Source organism: Pongo pygmaeus, chromosome 10 (assembly GCF_028885625.2).
Source record: "Pongo pygmaeus isolate AG05252 chromosome 10, NHGRI_mPonPyg2-v2.0_pri, whole genome shotgun sequence".
NCBI lineage: Eukaryota > Metazoa > Chordata > Mammalia > Primates > Hominidae > Pongo > Pongo pygmaeus.
This window is the reverse complement of record NC_072383.2, coordinates 37,788,164-37,804,617: the sequence shown is the minus strand read 5'-3', so window position 1 is coordinate 37,804,617 and position 16,454 is coordinate 37,788,164. Positions and strand designations below refer to the sequence as shown.

The following is a 16,454-nucleotide window of genomic DNA, read 5'->3' as shown; positions in this document are numbered from 1 at the left end:
CCATGATATTTGCTGAGTTACTCAACCCTCACCCATGCAGCCCATGGACTTTAGTTCAGGGGGAAGTGAGCCCAACATCAGCCTCTCAGAAAAGGTGAGAATATTCTAAGTAACAGCACCCTCAGGGCCACAGTGATCAGTTTGGTAAAAAAACGCCTAAAGCCAATTAGCACAAAGCATTGCCCTGAACATAGTACTTGTTGAGAAAAGTACAGATGACTCACTGGGGCTGAGAGACATCTATTTATTTAATGGGTTATTATGTAGGCCATTTGATTCCTTTGAAATACAAGTCCTCAAAAGAGGTATCCTCTTTTCTTCTGTACTTGGAATAAGTAATCATGAAGCCTGGAACCAGTTTATCACAATGGGAAAAGCCATTCTGAAGGAATTAAATCAATATACCAAGGTTAAAGGAATTTTAAAGAAAATTGGCCAGAGTCACTGGATTAAACCAATCCTATGGTGAGTACCTCCCAAGACTTTTTTTATGGATGAAAAGTGAACATAATTTATCTGATAAGCTCATTGCAGCAAGTTATTGACCTATGAAGAGATGTAGAACAGAGTCTGAAGTATCTAGAACAAGCTTGTCCAACTTATGGCCCACAGGTCGCATGTGGCCCAGGATGGCTTTGAATGTGGCCCGATACAAATTCATAAACTTTCTTAAAACATTATGAGATTTTTTTTTTGCAATTTTTTTAAGCTCATCAGCTATCATTAGTGTTAGTGTATTTTACATATGGCCCAAGGCAATTCTTCCAGTACAGCCCAGGGAAGCCAAAATATTGGACACCCTGATCTAGATACTCTGCAGCAGATTAAGAAGAGAAAAAAATAATGCAGCACTAAGCGGAGGGGAAACAGTTTCAAGCCCAGCATCTCGAGAGCAAAGCCTGCTTTCCTTTGGCAGGTGTGGTCTCAGCAGTGATCCCTGCCCATGTAACCTAAAGAACAGAGTATCCTTAAGTAGTATGCAGCCCTTAAAAGTCTATGGTCTAACCTTCTTGTTCACAAAGTGGTAACTTGAACAAGCAAACCTACATGAATGTGAAGAATGCCCATTCTAGTCACCTTTAATAATCAATACAGTCCTTCTTTAACAATCAATATAGTACTTACTTCATACGAAGTCACCCAAAACTACTCAATTTGGAAAACTGACAAGATAAAAGAGAAAGATCAAGATGAACCCACAGAGCAAATAACCTCAGAGAAAACAGCAGTAATGCAAGTAACACACAAAAAAATTCTAATTGACATGAACAGAAACACTCATGGACATTTTATCCAAAAACGTGGCTACAAAGGAACAACCAGAGGGGATGGAAAGAATTGCTGGAAATGGAAAATATGATTATCAAAACAAAATTCACCAGAAAGCTAAATAATAGATGATGCAATTCTGAAAAACAAATTAAAAACCTGTAAGAGACAGTCAAGTAAGTAACAGAAATTATAGATAAAACTTGAAAAGGGAACTCAAATATGGATGACAGACCCAGAAGGCTTGTCATCTAATATATACTCTTGGAGCAATGATAAGCAATAATGAATCATAAGTAACTAGATATAGGCTCCAGAGAAGCAGATGGCCTTGACTGGGTTTAGCTTACTACTATATATTTATCATATATCCCATCACCTAACCTGGTACATAGTAGCTGTCAATAAAGATGATTAATAAATGTTAGGGAGGAAATAATAAATAATAGAAGAGAATACACAGAAGACAATTTTTCACAAAATAATGAATTAGATGGAATGAAAAACAACCTACACACAAACACATACTTGTAAAGGTTCAGAACACTGAAAACAAATGAAATTCAAAAGATCAAATTTTCAGTTTTCAAAATGAAGTTAAAGGTATCCTAGATAGGAGCAAACATCTGACTGACTGCAGACTTCTCATTAGCAACAGTGGGCACTAAAAATCAATGGAATTTTCTTCAAATTTTGAAGAAAAATTATTTCAAACCTAGATTCCTAAAAAATAAAGTGTGATAACATATCCACCACATGGGAGGGCAAAACTAAGATTTTTTAACATGTAAGGACTGAAAACATTTACCTTACAAACACCTTTTCTTAAAAAAATTACTCGAAGATATTCTTCAACAAAAACTAAGGACAATCCAACCAAGAGAAGGGATGGAATCCAAGAAATATTGAGAATAATCAAAGAGGGCGAGGAAACTAACTCATAGATTAATCACTGCGCAAGCAGCCTAGAAATCCATCGCTCCTGTTTAGAGCAGTAAGTCATGTGCTGAATGAGGAATGTCTTCAAGAAGAAAGTAGATTATGTTATACAAAGTGTCTGATTAAGAACTTAGAAACACTTGAAGTCATGATGAAAATATATATCTTTTCCTGAAGTATGTTTTTTAAAAATATATGTATATAATCAGAAAACCTCAAAAAGCTACATAAAATAAATCACCACTGGTACTCAGAAGGTTAAGGTGGGAGGATCACTTGAGGCCAGGAGTTCCAGACCAGCCTGGTCAACCTAGTGAGACTCCATCTCTAAAAACAATTTTTTTTTAAATCAGGGTAAAAATGTGGCCCAAATTAAAATATGCCTTTATTTTTACAGATTGATGATAAATACATAACAATAGAGAATCCATTTGACTTTGATATTTGGAATTTTACTATTCTATTAGGAAGTTAGTGACAGAAGGTTGCATTTCTTTATCTAGAAGTAGAAATATTTTGGTTCTGTACAAATAAAAAATATATAAATGGCATTTATTGGTTTTGTTCTCAGAACCAAACTATAGACAAAATGTGAACAATTTAATTATGAGTACAGAACAGAATATAAATGTTATAAACTTTCACTACATAAAAATAATAGAATAAATTAGAGAACTTGAGAAGGTGATGGAAAAAGGAGAAAGAATAGTGGTAATTTTCCTCATCTCACATAGCAAGGAGTCAGTCCATGCTGTCTAGAGTTGGTGTACTAAAAAAACAAAAGTTTTGAAAATCATTCCAAGTTATAATTGTTACTATATGAGGAAAATTAATGTAACCAATTTTAAATTTTAGGAAGTGGACAGGGACAGGGAGTAGGAAATAGGATAAGTGTGCTAACTTTCTCCATCTTTGTAGCAAGTAATCAATAGAGGTTCTTATTAAAGTGGATAAATCCAGAAAAGAGAGGTGCAAGCTTATCAGTGAGAGTTTTGGTTTAAGATTTCTAACCTTCAATCAAATTAGCAATGTGAGATCATGCATTAAACTTCTTCTTTCACCCTGAACACATAGAAGTCATGTTCAATAAAAATAAAAATCATTCACTCCCTAGACCAGAAAAGTAAAAGATAAATACTCTGAAGAAAACAGAAGGTGAAGTCAGGAGCTTGCTAGGCTTCAAGGTCTGGAAGCAGGTGGAGACAGCTAGGAGTCTGACTACTGTGGAGTATCAGGGACAAAAATATGGCACTGAAAAGTCCAAAGTTTCTACATTTCTAACAATCTCCCAGGTAATGCCTGGCTGCTTGTCCATGGAGCACATTTTGAACAGCAAGGTTCTAAAGTAAAAAGAGGAGTATAAGTGAGTCTTACAAAAAATTTTACAACACACTATAAATCACGATTATAAGGATTCTCAGAATATAGTGCTTTGTTTCTCAACAGGAGAAATAACACAAAACTTTCTACTCCACAAAGAAAAGACAAACTAGGATTGCATAATTAAACTCAAGTAGAAATGTGGTCATTATTTTGCATTTTCACAACTGTATGCAAAATAAGAGTTCCAGTAGATTAATAATGTGTAATTTAATATAATTATATTATTGAATTTCTTACTTGTCTTAACAGCCTAAGTGATGTATGTTTATTAAAAATCTTCACAGCCACTTCTTCTCCTTCATAGGCTGCTCGATAAACTGATCCAAAACTGCCATCACCTTTTGAAAAGAGAATACAAAGCACTTAAATTAAACTGTCCAAGCAAAAAAAACTACATAAATTATATCTGTTGTAATTATATCTGTTGTATATTTGAATAGAAACCTGACCTACTTGTTTCATCGAAACAAATCTCCTATAACATTTCCTATTCCTTCTACTCCAAGAAAGATACATCTAAAGATTTTGTCCTTAACCTTCCCGTCTTCCCTCTACACATACCCTGCTCAGTTATGTCATCCACTTCTGTGACTTCATCTATTCCTTTAATGTAGAGAATTTTCAGATTTTCACTTATAGCCACCTCCTAAGTGCTCTCCTACACTTCCAACTTTATGTTGGAGATTTCACTGGTATGCCCTTCCAACTCAATCACAGCCTATCAAAAGCCACATTTATTACCTTTTCTCCTAACTAGTTTTTATTTTACCTTCCATATAGCTGATGATAACAAGACAAAAAGTCTTTTTGAGGCCCTTCTGGAGTTAAAATTGAAGAATTATTTTAACTCTTGCTCTGGTCTAACCCCACGGCTAACACTGGCAGTCCACTGTGTAATCTCATTTACATTCCCTTCTTCTCCATTTCCACTACCACCACACCCATTTGGTGGCCTCAGAGCCTTCTGCTGAGTCTCAGGAGGCCTCCTGAGTTCCTTACTTCCAACTCATTCTCTCTCCCTTGCAAAATTAATTTTCTTATCATTCCACTTTGATTGTAGTCACTCTCCTGCTCAGAAACAAATTCCGCGTTGCCTACTAAATCAAATCTAAATTCAGCTCCATAGTCATATAGTGGCCCCTAAATCCTTTTAAAGTTCTCTTCTTGTTCTACTTCTCATTCTCAAGGCTGGAGTTCAGTAGCTTTCCCTGCCCCAGTCCTGGCTGAACAGTACATCTGAGGAGCTTTTTAAAACGCTAATGTCTAGGTTCAAAGATTTTGATCTAATTAGTCCCAGGAGGAAATGGTCATTAGATTTTTTTCTTCTTTTAATTCTGTACTTAGTAGAATTAGTAATGAGCAGGTAAGGTTGAGAACAAGTGCTCTAGACAAAGCAGAATAGCCAAAATTTCCTGAGCATGCTTTGTACCTTCAGGCCTCCATACCCTTGAAGAGCTCTGCTACTCCATTATCTCAATCTCCAGGGATATCAAGCCTATAGGGACCAATACATACCAAGATATGGAGGCCTGCCTCACAAACTGACCATGATCAGCCCCATGGACTGTTACTCTCCACCGACGTTTAGCAAATCCTGTTTGTACAATATTTATGGTTCTCATATATTGCCTTGAAATGTAGTCACTTGATGGATATAAGTGAATACACACAAAACAGTCTATAAGGAAATATAACAACTTGTAATTTCCAAGTGTTGAAATTACACATCTATGGAAAGCTTCTACATATTTATTTTTTATAAGTCTATAATGAGCATATATAATTATATTTTATGCTCAGAGACAGAGTATATTAAAATAATTAACTCATTTGAGTATGTCTTGTATTTCTATTAGATTGTAAATATGTTAAAAGTATTATTTGCATCTTATCAGTCTTGGTATTCTCTCATTCTATCCCCCCAGTACTTAATATTTGACTTTTAAAAACCATTAGTTAGGATTGTCAGTATTGAGAGAGCTTCAGAGGGAACTGTTACATACTGGAATCAGAAATAGAATCAGGTAAACAGAAGAGGGAAAAGAGAAAGAAAGCAAGTAGAGGTGGAAGGGAGAGAATGGGTCGGAGAGATGGAAACATATAGATGCATCTTGTTCTGTCTCCGCTCAATCTGGACAGCTATCAACAACAAAGAAAAATTGTAATGCAGCATAGAGAAGAAACATACTCTAGGGAGATACATCCAAATTTCAAGGTGGAGTAGGGACTTCTAATTTTTATTTTTATTTTTTGAGACGGAGTCTCGCTCTGTCGCCCAGGCTGGAGTGCAGTGGTGCGATCTCGGCTCACTGCATGCTCCGCCTCCTGGGTTCACGCCATTTTCCTACCTCAGCCTCCCGAGTAGCTGGGACTACAGGCGCCCTCCACCACGCTTGGCTAATTTTTTTGTATTTTTAGTAGAGATGGGGTTTCACCGTGTTAGCCAGGATGGTCTCGATCTCCTGACCTCGTGATCCGCCCACCTCGGCCTCCCAAAGTGTTGGGATTACAGGCGTGAGCCACTGCGCCCGGCCGAGATTTCTAATTTTTTAAAGCCCTTCTCTATTTGAGAATCGCCGCTGCATTAATATGGAGTATGGATTGTCATGTCTTTCAGGTGACTGAAAACAAAGATAAAGTTAAGGACTACTATTATGTATTTGTGATATCTAGGTTGGAAAGAAAATTGAAGGCAAGGAAATTTTCCTAACCCCTCAAATCACACCACTGAAGTGGAAATACCTGTCTTGGCTCTCCAGAAAAATAAATAGCTCCACAAAGAGGAAACGTACCCTGTGGCTTCTCAGATGCATGAACAGAATCCCATACATTTATATTTTAAAATATATTCACAAAACAAGTCTATTCATATCTATTAAGGTGGGTCGTATTACTCATTGCATAATAGTTACTGCTATCTTGGGAAAAAGAGTTACCAAAAGCCTGAATGCACTGCTGCCCTACAATAAAAATGGAAAGAGGGAAAATGGAGAGAGGCATGACCTTCTCCAGATTACCCTAATATAAAGATGCTGGAGTTGCTACCTGTAAAATGTTTTTAGAAGGATACACCTAATTTGTTTAAATCACTGGTACTCAAGCCCACCCCTTATCTTTGCCCACATCCGGAGACATTTTTGATTGTCACACCTGAGGGAAGGGGAGATACTACTGACATCTAGTGGATAGACAGAGATGCTGCCAAACATTCTGCAGTGCACAGGATGACCCTTGATAACAAAGAGTTATCCAAGCCAAAATGGCAACAGCTCAAAGACTGAGAAACTCCTATCTAGACTGCTTTCTGTAAATGAACATGGGATTTATGCATTCATGGGACATGGGTCTAGAGAAGGGAGAGTCATCACAAACATTTTCCTATATGCGTAACTAAACAGACTTTGCTTTTTTGTTTTGTTTTGTTTTGTTTTGAGACGCTCTGTCGCCTAGGCTGGAGTGCAGTGGCACAATCTCGGCTCACTGCAACCTCCGCCTCCCAGGTTCAAGCAATTCTCTGCCTCAGCCTCCCGAGTAGCTGAGATTACAGATGCCCACCACCACACCCAGTTAATTTTTTTGTACTTTTAGTAGAGATGAGGTTTCACCATCTTGGTCAGGCTGGTCTTCAACTCCTGACCTCGTGATACACCCGCCTCGGCCTCCCAAAGTGCTGGGATTACAGGAGTGAGCTACTACACCTGGCCAACTAAACAGACTTTGTAAATGACGTTTCCACATACACTACTCAAAACGTGTCCATTCATCTGAAACACATTTTAATGCAGGAAAAATAAACATTTTAGGGATCTGTGTCTGACAGTTTGGGATTTCTTCAGAGGAAGGATGCACTATGTCTGGTACTTTCCTGTATACCTTGAAGTTTGGGGTTAAGATGTAGGATTCAGCAAGGACGATTCAGCATTTTATGTTAACCCACTATTACTAATACATTAACTTCCTGAGTTCCAAAGCATTTAAATTCGTCCTAAACTTCCCAATCAATGCCAATAAGAGGGTTATAAAGAAGTTTAGCTTTAAATATCATGTCTCAAATTTTGGACAACTTTTTGCTAATACTATTATGTCATGACTGACAGATTTTAGGCATTATTTCTGGGGTAATTTGATTAAAATTAAATGTATACACACAACAACAACAAAAACTAAACAAAGTAAGGTCAAAATTGTCTTCAAATGCTTTACATTAAATCAATCTAATGCATTTCGTAGTTGTCCCAATGACTCTCAGGAATGTTGAAAACTTGAGTATGTCAACCTACAGTTAATAATAACATACTGTATACTTGTAAATTGCTATGAGAGTAGATTTTAATAGTTCTCACCACAAAAGTATTTGAGATAATGTATATGTTAAATAGCTAAACTTCTCCATTCCACAACATATATAATATCAAAACATCATGTTGTACACCATAAATATATACAATTTTTACTTGTCAATTAAAAAAATTTATACAAAATATATATTTTAAAAAAAATGATAACCGAGGAGCCAGATAGATCATGGCATCACAGTTCTTGTGAAGACATTAGCTTTTATTCTGAGAGACATGAGAAACCACACATGTAATCTACAGAATGACATACAGTAACATATCATATGTTGACTGTTTCTTTCCCAAAGTAGTTATAATGCATACATTTTTCATCTTCTGAAGTGTATGAGCATGTTTTAAAAACATCTTTTAGGCCCAAAAATCCACGTACAATTATAGGACACGTCCAGGAAGTCAAGATACAAATGAGAATATTGGAACATGATTACCATGACTTCACCTTTTCTCAATGAGCACCTAAACATGCTACATGAATTCAATGATTTCCATCATATTCTACTGAAAATCACTGATTGAATTCATGGAACCAACAAATGTAAATTGTTCAGCATACCAAAAAAAAAAAAAAAAAGAATTTGAGTATGTCACCATGAAACACTTTTGACTTTAATTTCAAGGCTTTTTATGAATATTTCTATGAGAATTCAGCATTGTCACACTGAGTCATAAAACCCCTGCTATGACTACACTGAGGTGTGCTTCCTTTACCTATTCTGTCGTTTTAAATATAAAATATGGCTGCTTCACTTAACTCACCTGAAAACCGTCTTATTTGCCTCCCATATCCCTGGCAATTAAGTCAAATACAAAGATATATTTCATAAATATTTCTGCTTCCATGATAATCTCATCCTCATCTTGATCCTAGTCTACATGATTATGTGCAAAACAAATTCCAGATCTGTAACATTATGTTCCTTTAAAATATATCATTCCAAATAAAAAAAATTATAACAAACATATGAAGAGAGTAAAATCTATGACAATATAATTATGAGATCTATTTTCTAAATTATAAGGAGAAAATTACATCCTAATTTTTATTCTCAAATTAACAAAAAGAATTACCTAGGAGAAACTCTGGAGCTTGTTCAAATTCCAACTCATCATTATTCAACATAATATTTCTAGGCAGGTCAGCCAAAATCAAGTCAGGGGCAATCTGAGATATTGGAATGGTGAGCCTTGGTTGATCTGGATTTACTAAGAGATCTCCTGAGAAATAATAAAACATTTTTTAAATAAAAACAACATTTAAGGAGATACTTAAATTTGTGGTTTTGATGTGAAAAAATAATGGAATATTTTCTATAATTTCTAATCCCTCCCTTTCTAACCAATCCTATATTTCTCTAGGAAATTTGAGAACATTTTAAAGATTCACTTAGTATCTATCTACTTGGAATTTTAAAAATGTATTCCTATGTTCACTTGTAGAATTCTGAACTGCTGCAGACTACCAGACATCTGACTAGAAAGTTATCTACTCTCTGCTTTTGCCACATTCATGAAGCTGCAGCTGTTATTATACGGCAGACATGTTGGTAAATTAGGTCCGTGTATTGTCTATTTGAATCCTTATAACAGTTCTATGAGATAGATGTGGTTGGTATTCCTGTTTCACAGATGAGGTTATGTTGCTCAATGAGCCAGCATTCAAACCCTCAAATCAACATTTTCTGAATCTAGAATACAAGATTTTATTGGTAATAAATATAATTCAGTTTTCTGAACTGTCCCTATAATTGAATATACTATTTTTCAACTCATCCCTTATGGATAAGAATATTTACATTTATTAAAAGTCATTTCATAAGTATTGAAGGCTCACTTAAAAGCATTTGTAAGTTGTATCAAAACATACCTTCCTCTGCTTTCTTCATCAAGTCATCAAGTAAGATTTTTTGATGTTCTTCGCCATCATTAAAACTATATAATGCCCATTTCTTCAACAGAGTTTCTCCTTCACCACAAATATCAATCTCCAGCAACCCAGGAAACCATTCTTCCATGAGAGAATCAATGTGGTCCACGACTTGGCCCAAAAGAATACAGCCTACATGATTCAAAACAGAGCTCAACACCTTGTCTAAACCTCATACTGTTGCAAAGCTTTAAGGTAAACTTCTTTTTTTTTTTAAGTTTAGATTTCTTTAGCGTTACAATTGAAACATTCAAATTGATTTCCTTACCTTTTCTACAAGAAGGAACTGTAATTTTTAAGAAACTCTCTGGATGATTGTCTAAGACTTCAGATCCTACCAGACAATAAGCTTCAGGAGACCAATTTAAGTAAATGCCTTGTCGCCAATACATTCTGTTAGGGCGAAGTGCTCGTTCTAAAAAATGGAGCCATTAATTATTAACTGCTTCCTAAATTAAAGGGAAAAAATCTACTGCACACACCACAAGTGATTGTAATACAGATCTATTCATTTCAAAAGAAAGTATTGGGTTGTCAATGATATGAGTCCTCATCCATATCTATTCAATATTTTATCCATAACTTTACAATAAAATGAGTTAAATCCCCTGTACATTAACATCCATTTCAGGTTGATGCTGTTAAGTAGTTTAATATGCTCAACAGATGAAGAAAGAGAATCATAAATAAATCCTCATGATTTTTAAAAAGAAGTTTTTGATCACGCTAAACGCAAAACTTTCTGAACTTTTTAATGCAATGTAACTACCTATATGTTGATTAATTCCAATCAAGGTAAGGTTTATTTTGGAAACCTGTAACACCTGTGTAAAGCTAATTTTAATCCCCAAAATGATATTTTCCCTTTGGAGTACCAAAATGTCTCTATTTATTTTAGAAGAAAGAGTTAGCATTATAAACACCGGATTTGCTCTTTTTTTGTAAATGTCTTAGTGGCTGTGCAACAGAAAAGAGATAATTACAGTCCCTACAATGTAATCACGGCCAAGATCTGAGTGATCACCTAAGGAATTTTCTTCCTGACAAATTAGATGAGGTTATATGTGCTTGTGTGTCTTTAGATTGCCTACTCCAAGGTTTTATGAGCTTATTTCCTAATTCTTCAGCTGCCTTCCAAACAAGTAAACTCTGAGAAAATGGCATATTACTTTTCGTATGCCATCTCCCTAATTTCTCTAAAAATTAATAAGTCTAAATTAATAGTCTCTAAAAATTTAATAAGTCTTCATTAGATGCTTACCTCTCCCTGAAAGCATGTAAGGTGAAATCTCAAGTAACCGATTGATTAATCTTGACCAAAATCCCATTGGAAAATAAGGCATTTCATATAGTCGGATGATAATTTCAGAGTTCTCACAATGGGGAAGCTCTATCACAGGCCTGTGGTCAGACAAACTAAAGGCAAAAGGACACTATGGTTATACAGCCTCACAAAACACCCAACCATGTTGAGCAAATGATTTTACTGCTTAAAGTCAATGAAGGTAATCATTCCAAACAATTGTAGTCTTTTTGTAACATTGTTTCACTACATATTTTTCCTACACCAAAAATTCAGTGGTCATTAATCAATTCAAATGCATGCTCAGATGTAGATGCATGAAATATTTTCAGTAATCCCTGTGCACTAATACATAAATTATTACAATTATTTATGCATAGACAAATGTAATCTTATACAAATCCTGAAAAATACATGTCCTAGAAAAAAAGTGTATATTTATTTTTACAATTGGCTGCATCCATCAATCAATGTAATTTGCACATTTCAAGATCATATTACTTTATAACATTTCCCAGTTGCTTAGAGCAGTAGGAAAAATTTCCATAGAATAGGCTAAAACATAGGCCTCCATTGTGATGCCATAAATGCTTTTAAAATTCTGTTGAAAACTCACTATCTTCTCAGAACTTGCTTAATAAACTCTCTCAGTGTTGTTTAAGAACACACACATACACAAACAGGGACACACACACACATACACACACATTAATCTCCACTATTTACCTTTCTTAAATAATTTTAACAGTGATAAGCCAACTAGTAACTACATACATAAAGTAAGTGATTTACTGTATCATTAAAGAGTCAGATGCAATGTTTTATTCCAAAATAAATGATATATGTCAGTAGGAGGTTTACACTAGAAGCAAAATATATTTATTTATTTAATACATCTATTATAGACTACAGTTAGTTTGACAATTAAAAGAATAGATAGTGAATTTCCATGTAGCAATTAATTTTAAGGTTTTGTTTACCTGCTTGGAACCAGCAAATATTCTTCTCCTATTGGCAAAGCAATCTGGAATTTTTCTAGGAGCTTAAAATACTGTGACATGTAGTTCTTTGGAAATTTCCTTTTCTTTGAAAGAAATTTTTCCACATCTCTACGCGAAATAATTCCCTTAGGGTGTTTTGGACAACCTTCCACTTTCACTGTCAAAATCTGAAAGATTTGAGTCATAAATAATCACTAGAATTTATTTTCTGAAATGTTGCAAATGTAAAGCATTTTATGTCTCTTTGCTCAGTGAAAGTAGTCAGAAAGATTTTAATGTTTTCAAGTGCAACACAGTACCTAATTTCTCTAGCAACCATATGGCCTAGAAGCCCAGAGGGGCATTCACTCTCAAAAAAAAAAATTGTTAAATTAAGGGAGTTAATTCGGATCGGAAATCATTGAACTTCTCTGAAACAATGAACATCAGTATTTCCCTAGCTACAATGAAAAGATCAATCCAATACCTCACACATCTGTTTTGCAGTCTCATCAATAATATATTCCCAGGAAAATTATCTTCCAGACAGTTATCAATACAGGTTTGAAATAGAAATATTACTTCACATTTATATACTAGGAGAGGATTTCCATGAATAGGAAGACAGACTATGTAGCAGAGTTTCATGATTCTCAAAGTAACTACTACATTTTGATGGATTCTACTTGCAGTGTCTGGGTCAGTAGGTCTGGGTTGAGGCCTGAGAATCGGCTTTTTTAATGAGCAACCCCGATGTTTCTAACACAGAGATCATACTTTGAGCTTTGATCATTGTCATGGCAGTTAAAAATCAGTCAGAACCCAGATCCAAATCCAGGCTCTACTACTAGCTTTGTGACCTTGGGAAAGGTATTTGATTTATTTAATGCATAGCTTTCTTCTCTGTAAAATGAGATAGTAAAAGTGACTGTCTTAGATTGCCCTGAGAATGAAATAACACATGTAAAGTATGCAAAGTACATATGACAAATTTTAGCATATTTATCTATATATTCCAATTTATTTTGCTTTGTCAAATTCACTTTAAAAAGAGGTTTGTATTTAATTTTCTTTGGTAGATCTATAATGTTTAAGGAATACTTAAACAGAAGCAAACATTATTTATGCTATCATGTAGTTGAGTGAAATACCAGGTTATAAAGTCCTTAGGCCCAAGGACTTGTCTTACCCATTTCTGTATTTCTATTTTGTATGTACAGTATTTATTGAATCAATGAATGCATGACTGATTGAACAATTGGTATTTAACGACAGTGTGCAATGGGCCTGTAAATAATAAAAACTGTTGTTTAAGACGTCTCCCATGTTGTGTACTTTATAGCAATTCCAGATTGCTCTTACAGTTCAGGTGGTAAAGAGAATTGTTTGCTGCTTTAGTGTTTTTTAAGTGCTAAGACCTTTTTTGACAATTCATCTCCAACTGCACTTCATATTTTCTTTGTAGCACTCTGTACCACTCAACATATTATATGTTTATTGATTACTTCTCTTCTCTCATTTGAATATCATCCCTGTGAATGTATAAACTCATAGGCCCTGGAGTCAAACTACTTGGTTTGAAATTCTAACTCTACCTCTTCCTGAATGTGTACCATTGGATAAATTATTCAACCTCTCTGTCAATCAATTTCTTCATCTGTATCATAGGGGCTAATAAAGTACCATTTGGAAAGGTTGCTGTGAGAATTACATGAGCTAGTCTTTGAAAAGCACATATTAACCTCATGTATGTTAGCCATTATTATCTAGTTATTCTAATTTATTTTACTAAGATACACTTATTTTTTAAAGAGTTTGTGCTTGATTTTCCTAGTGGATCTATATCGTGCTACCACTATTTGTAGTGGAAGTTTCCAAAGATGGACACATCATTTCTATCCCTATACATAGGTGCTATTCATATGGAGTCTATTTTCCTTCCCCTTTAATCTGAGCTAGGTTTGTGGTTGCTCTGGTTACTAGAATGTAGCAGAATTAATATTTTTGCCAGTCCTCGGCCTAGCCTTTAAGAGGACAGAAAAATTCTGCTTCATTTCTCTTGGTAACCAGCCACCACGAAAGATGTCCAATTATTCTGTGATCACCATGCCACGAAGAAGCCCAACTTAGCCGTATGATAGGCCACATGGAGAAGCACCAATACTCCAAAAACATGCATGTACCTTTCTTGCACTTTCCAGCTCAGTTTAATGAATGAAGCCAAGTGAATGACCCTTGCCAATACCATGTGGAGCAGAACCACGCAGCTGAGCCCAGTCAAGCCACAGAAGAACGAGAAATGATAAGTTGTTCACATTTTAAGCCTCCAAGTTTCGAGGGGGTTTGTTACATAAGAATAAAATCTGCAACATTATCTTGACTTTATCACCTTTAAAAAGCCCCTAACATTCCTTCAACCTAATAACCTGAATAGCTAACTGATGCCTTATTCAAGGAAAGAGAATTTTCCAAATTCCTTTGTATTTCTCCCATGTATTTTTATCAAAGTTAAATTGCCATGTAAGCTTTTTAATGTTCCACCTGATTAATTCAATAGGTCTCTTTCATATCTCTTTTATCATACAGTTAAATGAGTCTTGTAAACTTCTCCCTACCTTAATGGTACCTTTTTTTAATAAGTTTAGTGACCTAACAGCTCAGGGCACATAGAGTGGGTGGGCTCATTAGAGCTTCTGCACCATGAAATTATTCCTGCCCTTGCCTTGATTCATGAAGGTGAATACTCCTATTTATTTTTGCTAATAGCTATCAGACAAGTTGATCTTGGTTTCACTTGATTATTTAGAGCTTTCATTTCCTTTAAACCTTAGTGAGAAAATGACATTATATGTCAATTTATTGGCATAAATAAAAATGATGGTACTTCTTTTTTAGGTTAATAAGAAATTTAAATTATCATTTTATTGACATTTTAAATCTGTCTTTCAAAGTAACTTTGAGTGGCTCAAATTAACTTAATTTTTACTTAAATTATCATATTTATAACTATGCTAATGAGAAGAACTTTCATGGAGTTTCAACTTAATTACTCCACAGAATCTTCAGGAATTTTATTGCAATCATAGTGAAAATCTGCATTTTTTTAAAAGGGGAATTCTGATGCAAACCTCTTCCTTATTCTACTGTACAAGATATGCCCATCCTAATGTTCACATGTGTGCAACTTCAAGTGTTCCATAGTGACATGGAAACACACCACTTTAGGGAGCAACTTTGGCTTTTCCTTGACTATGTGGAGTTGAGTTACCTCCTGATAACTATCATGCGCCAGCTAGGACAACAAAATTGCTGGATATATTTAAAACTTCCTTTGCTGTACAGGATGCAGCTACCTACACATCTTTTTTATTTGTCCCCACACATGACACACTTTCCAAAACTACATAAGTACCTCTTTATAGTTCTGAATTTTTTTAAATTTCCTAATTAACATTCTTTAAATTGCCAAATAGATCCAATATAAAATTAGCTAACATTTACCCCTCACTTACACTGAACCAGGGAGGCAATATAGAAGATAATTGTTATTTTCCTTATTTAAAAAGTAAGTAAACAAAGGTTTAATGCATTAAGAAATTTCACAGAGCTCATAAGTAATTAAAAGAGACTGAAACGTAGGTCAAGCTGATGCTCAAGTAAGTGCTCGGGGTCACACTACTGTCTCCATTATCATTTAATAATTGAGTAAAATCACATTATCCATGACATATGTGCAGAAGGCTGAAAATCTAATTTAAAAATACCTACCAAAATAGTAATAACTGACACACTGCAAATAATTGCTGATTGCAATGTTTCAATATGCTCTTGAGTTCCATGGTACAGGATTTAGCCTGAACTGAGTTCTCTCTTCACAATAGCTTCCTTTTTTTCCTTAGATGGAATTTAGGAACAATTATTCAAGATTGCCTGAGTGAATTTAATTACCTTTATGGTTTAATTGGAAGAGATATTTCTAACATAAAAATATATAATAATTTTAGGGACTCTGGCAGCCACATGCAAAACTATAAATTTTACTCATCAACAAATCAGTAGCTTAATGTTTCTCAACTAGGGTAATTTTTCACATTCTCCAAGCAATATTTAGCAATGTCTGGATACATTTTTGCTTGTCACAGCTAGAGGATACTACTTACATCTCGAATACAAAGGCCAAAAATGCTGCTAACATCCTACAATGTGCAACAAAGAATTATCTGGCCCAAAATGTCATCATGCTGGGATTGAAAAGCCCTGAGGTAGTATGTTTTGCTCAAATGGTCTTTTACGTCAAA

The 16,454-nt window shown here is 34.9% G+C and overlaps 1 protein-coding gene across 3 annotated transcripts in view; it reads right to left on the bottom strand.

Moving 5' to 3' along the window:
- The window catches only part of LRRK2 (leucine rich repeat kinase 2), a 146,075-nt gene that overhangs the window by 35,532 nt on the left and 94,089 nt on the right, over positions 1-16,454 (bottom strand). For all 3 annotated transcript variants that reach the window (XM_054443751.2, XM_063672628.1, XM_063672629.1), the window contains exons 34-39: positions 12,157-12,344; positions 11,135-11,289; positions 10,142-10,288; positions 9,814-10,005; positions 9,018-9,164; positions 3,829-3,929 (exon numbers count right to left, since the gene is read on the bottom strand). In XM_054443751.2, the coding sequence (XP_054299726.1) occupies positions 3,829-3,929; positions 9,018-9,164; positions 9,814-10,005; positions 10,142-10,288; positions 11,135-11,289; positions 12,157-12,344 (930 nt within the window). The remainder of the gene's footprint in view (positions 1-3,828; positions 3,930-9,017; positions 9,165-9,813; positions 10,006-10,141; positions 10,289-11,134; positions 11,290-12,156; positions 12,345-16,454) is intronic.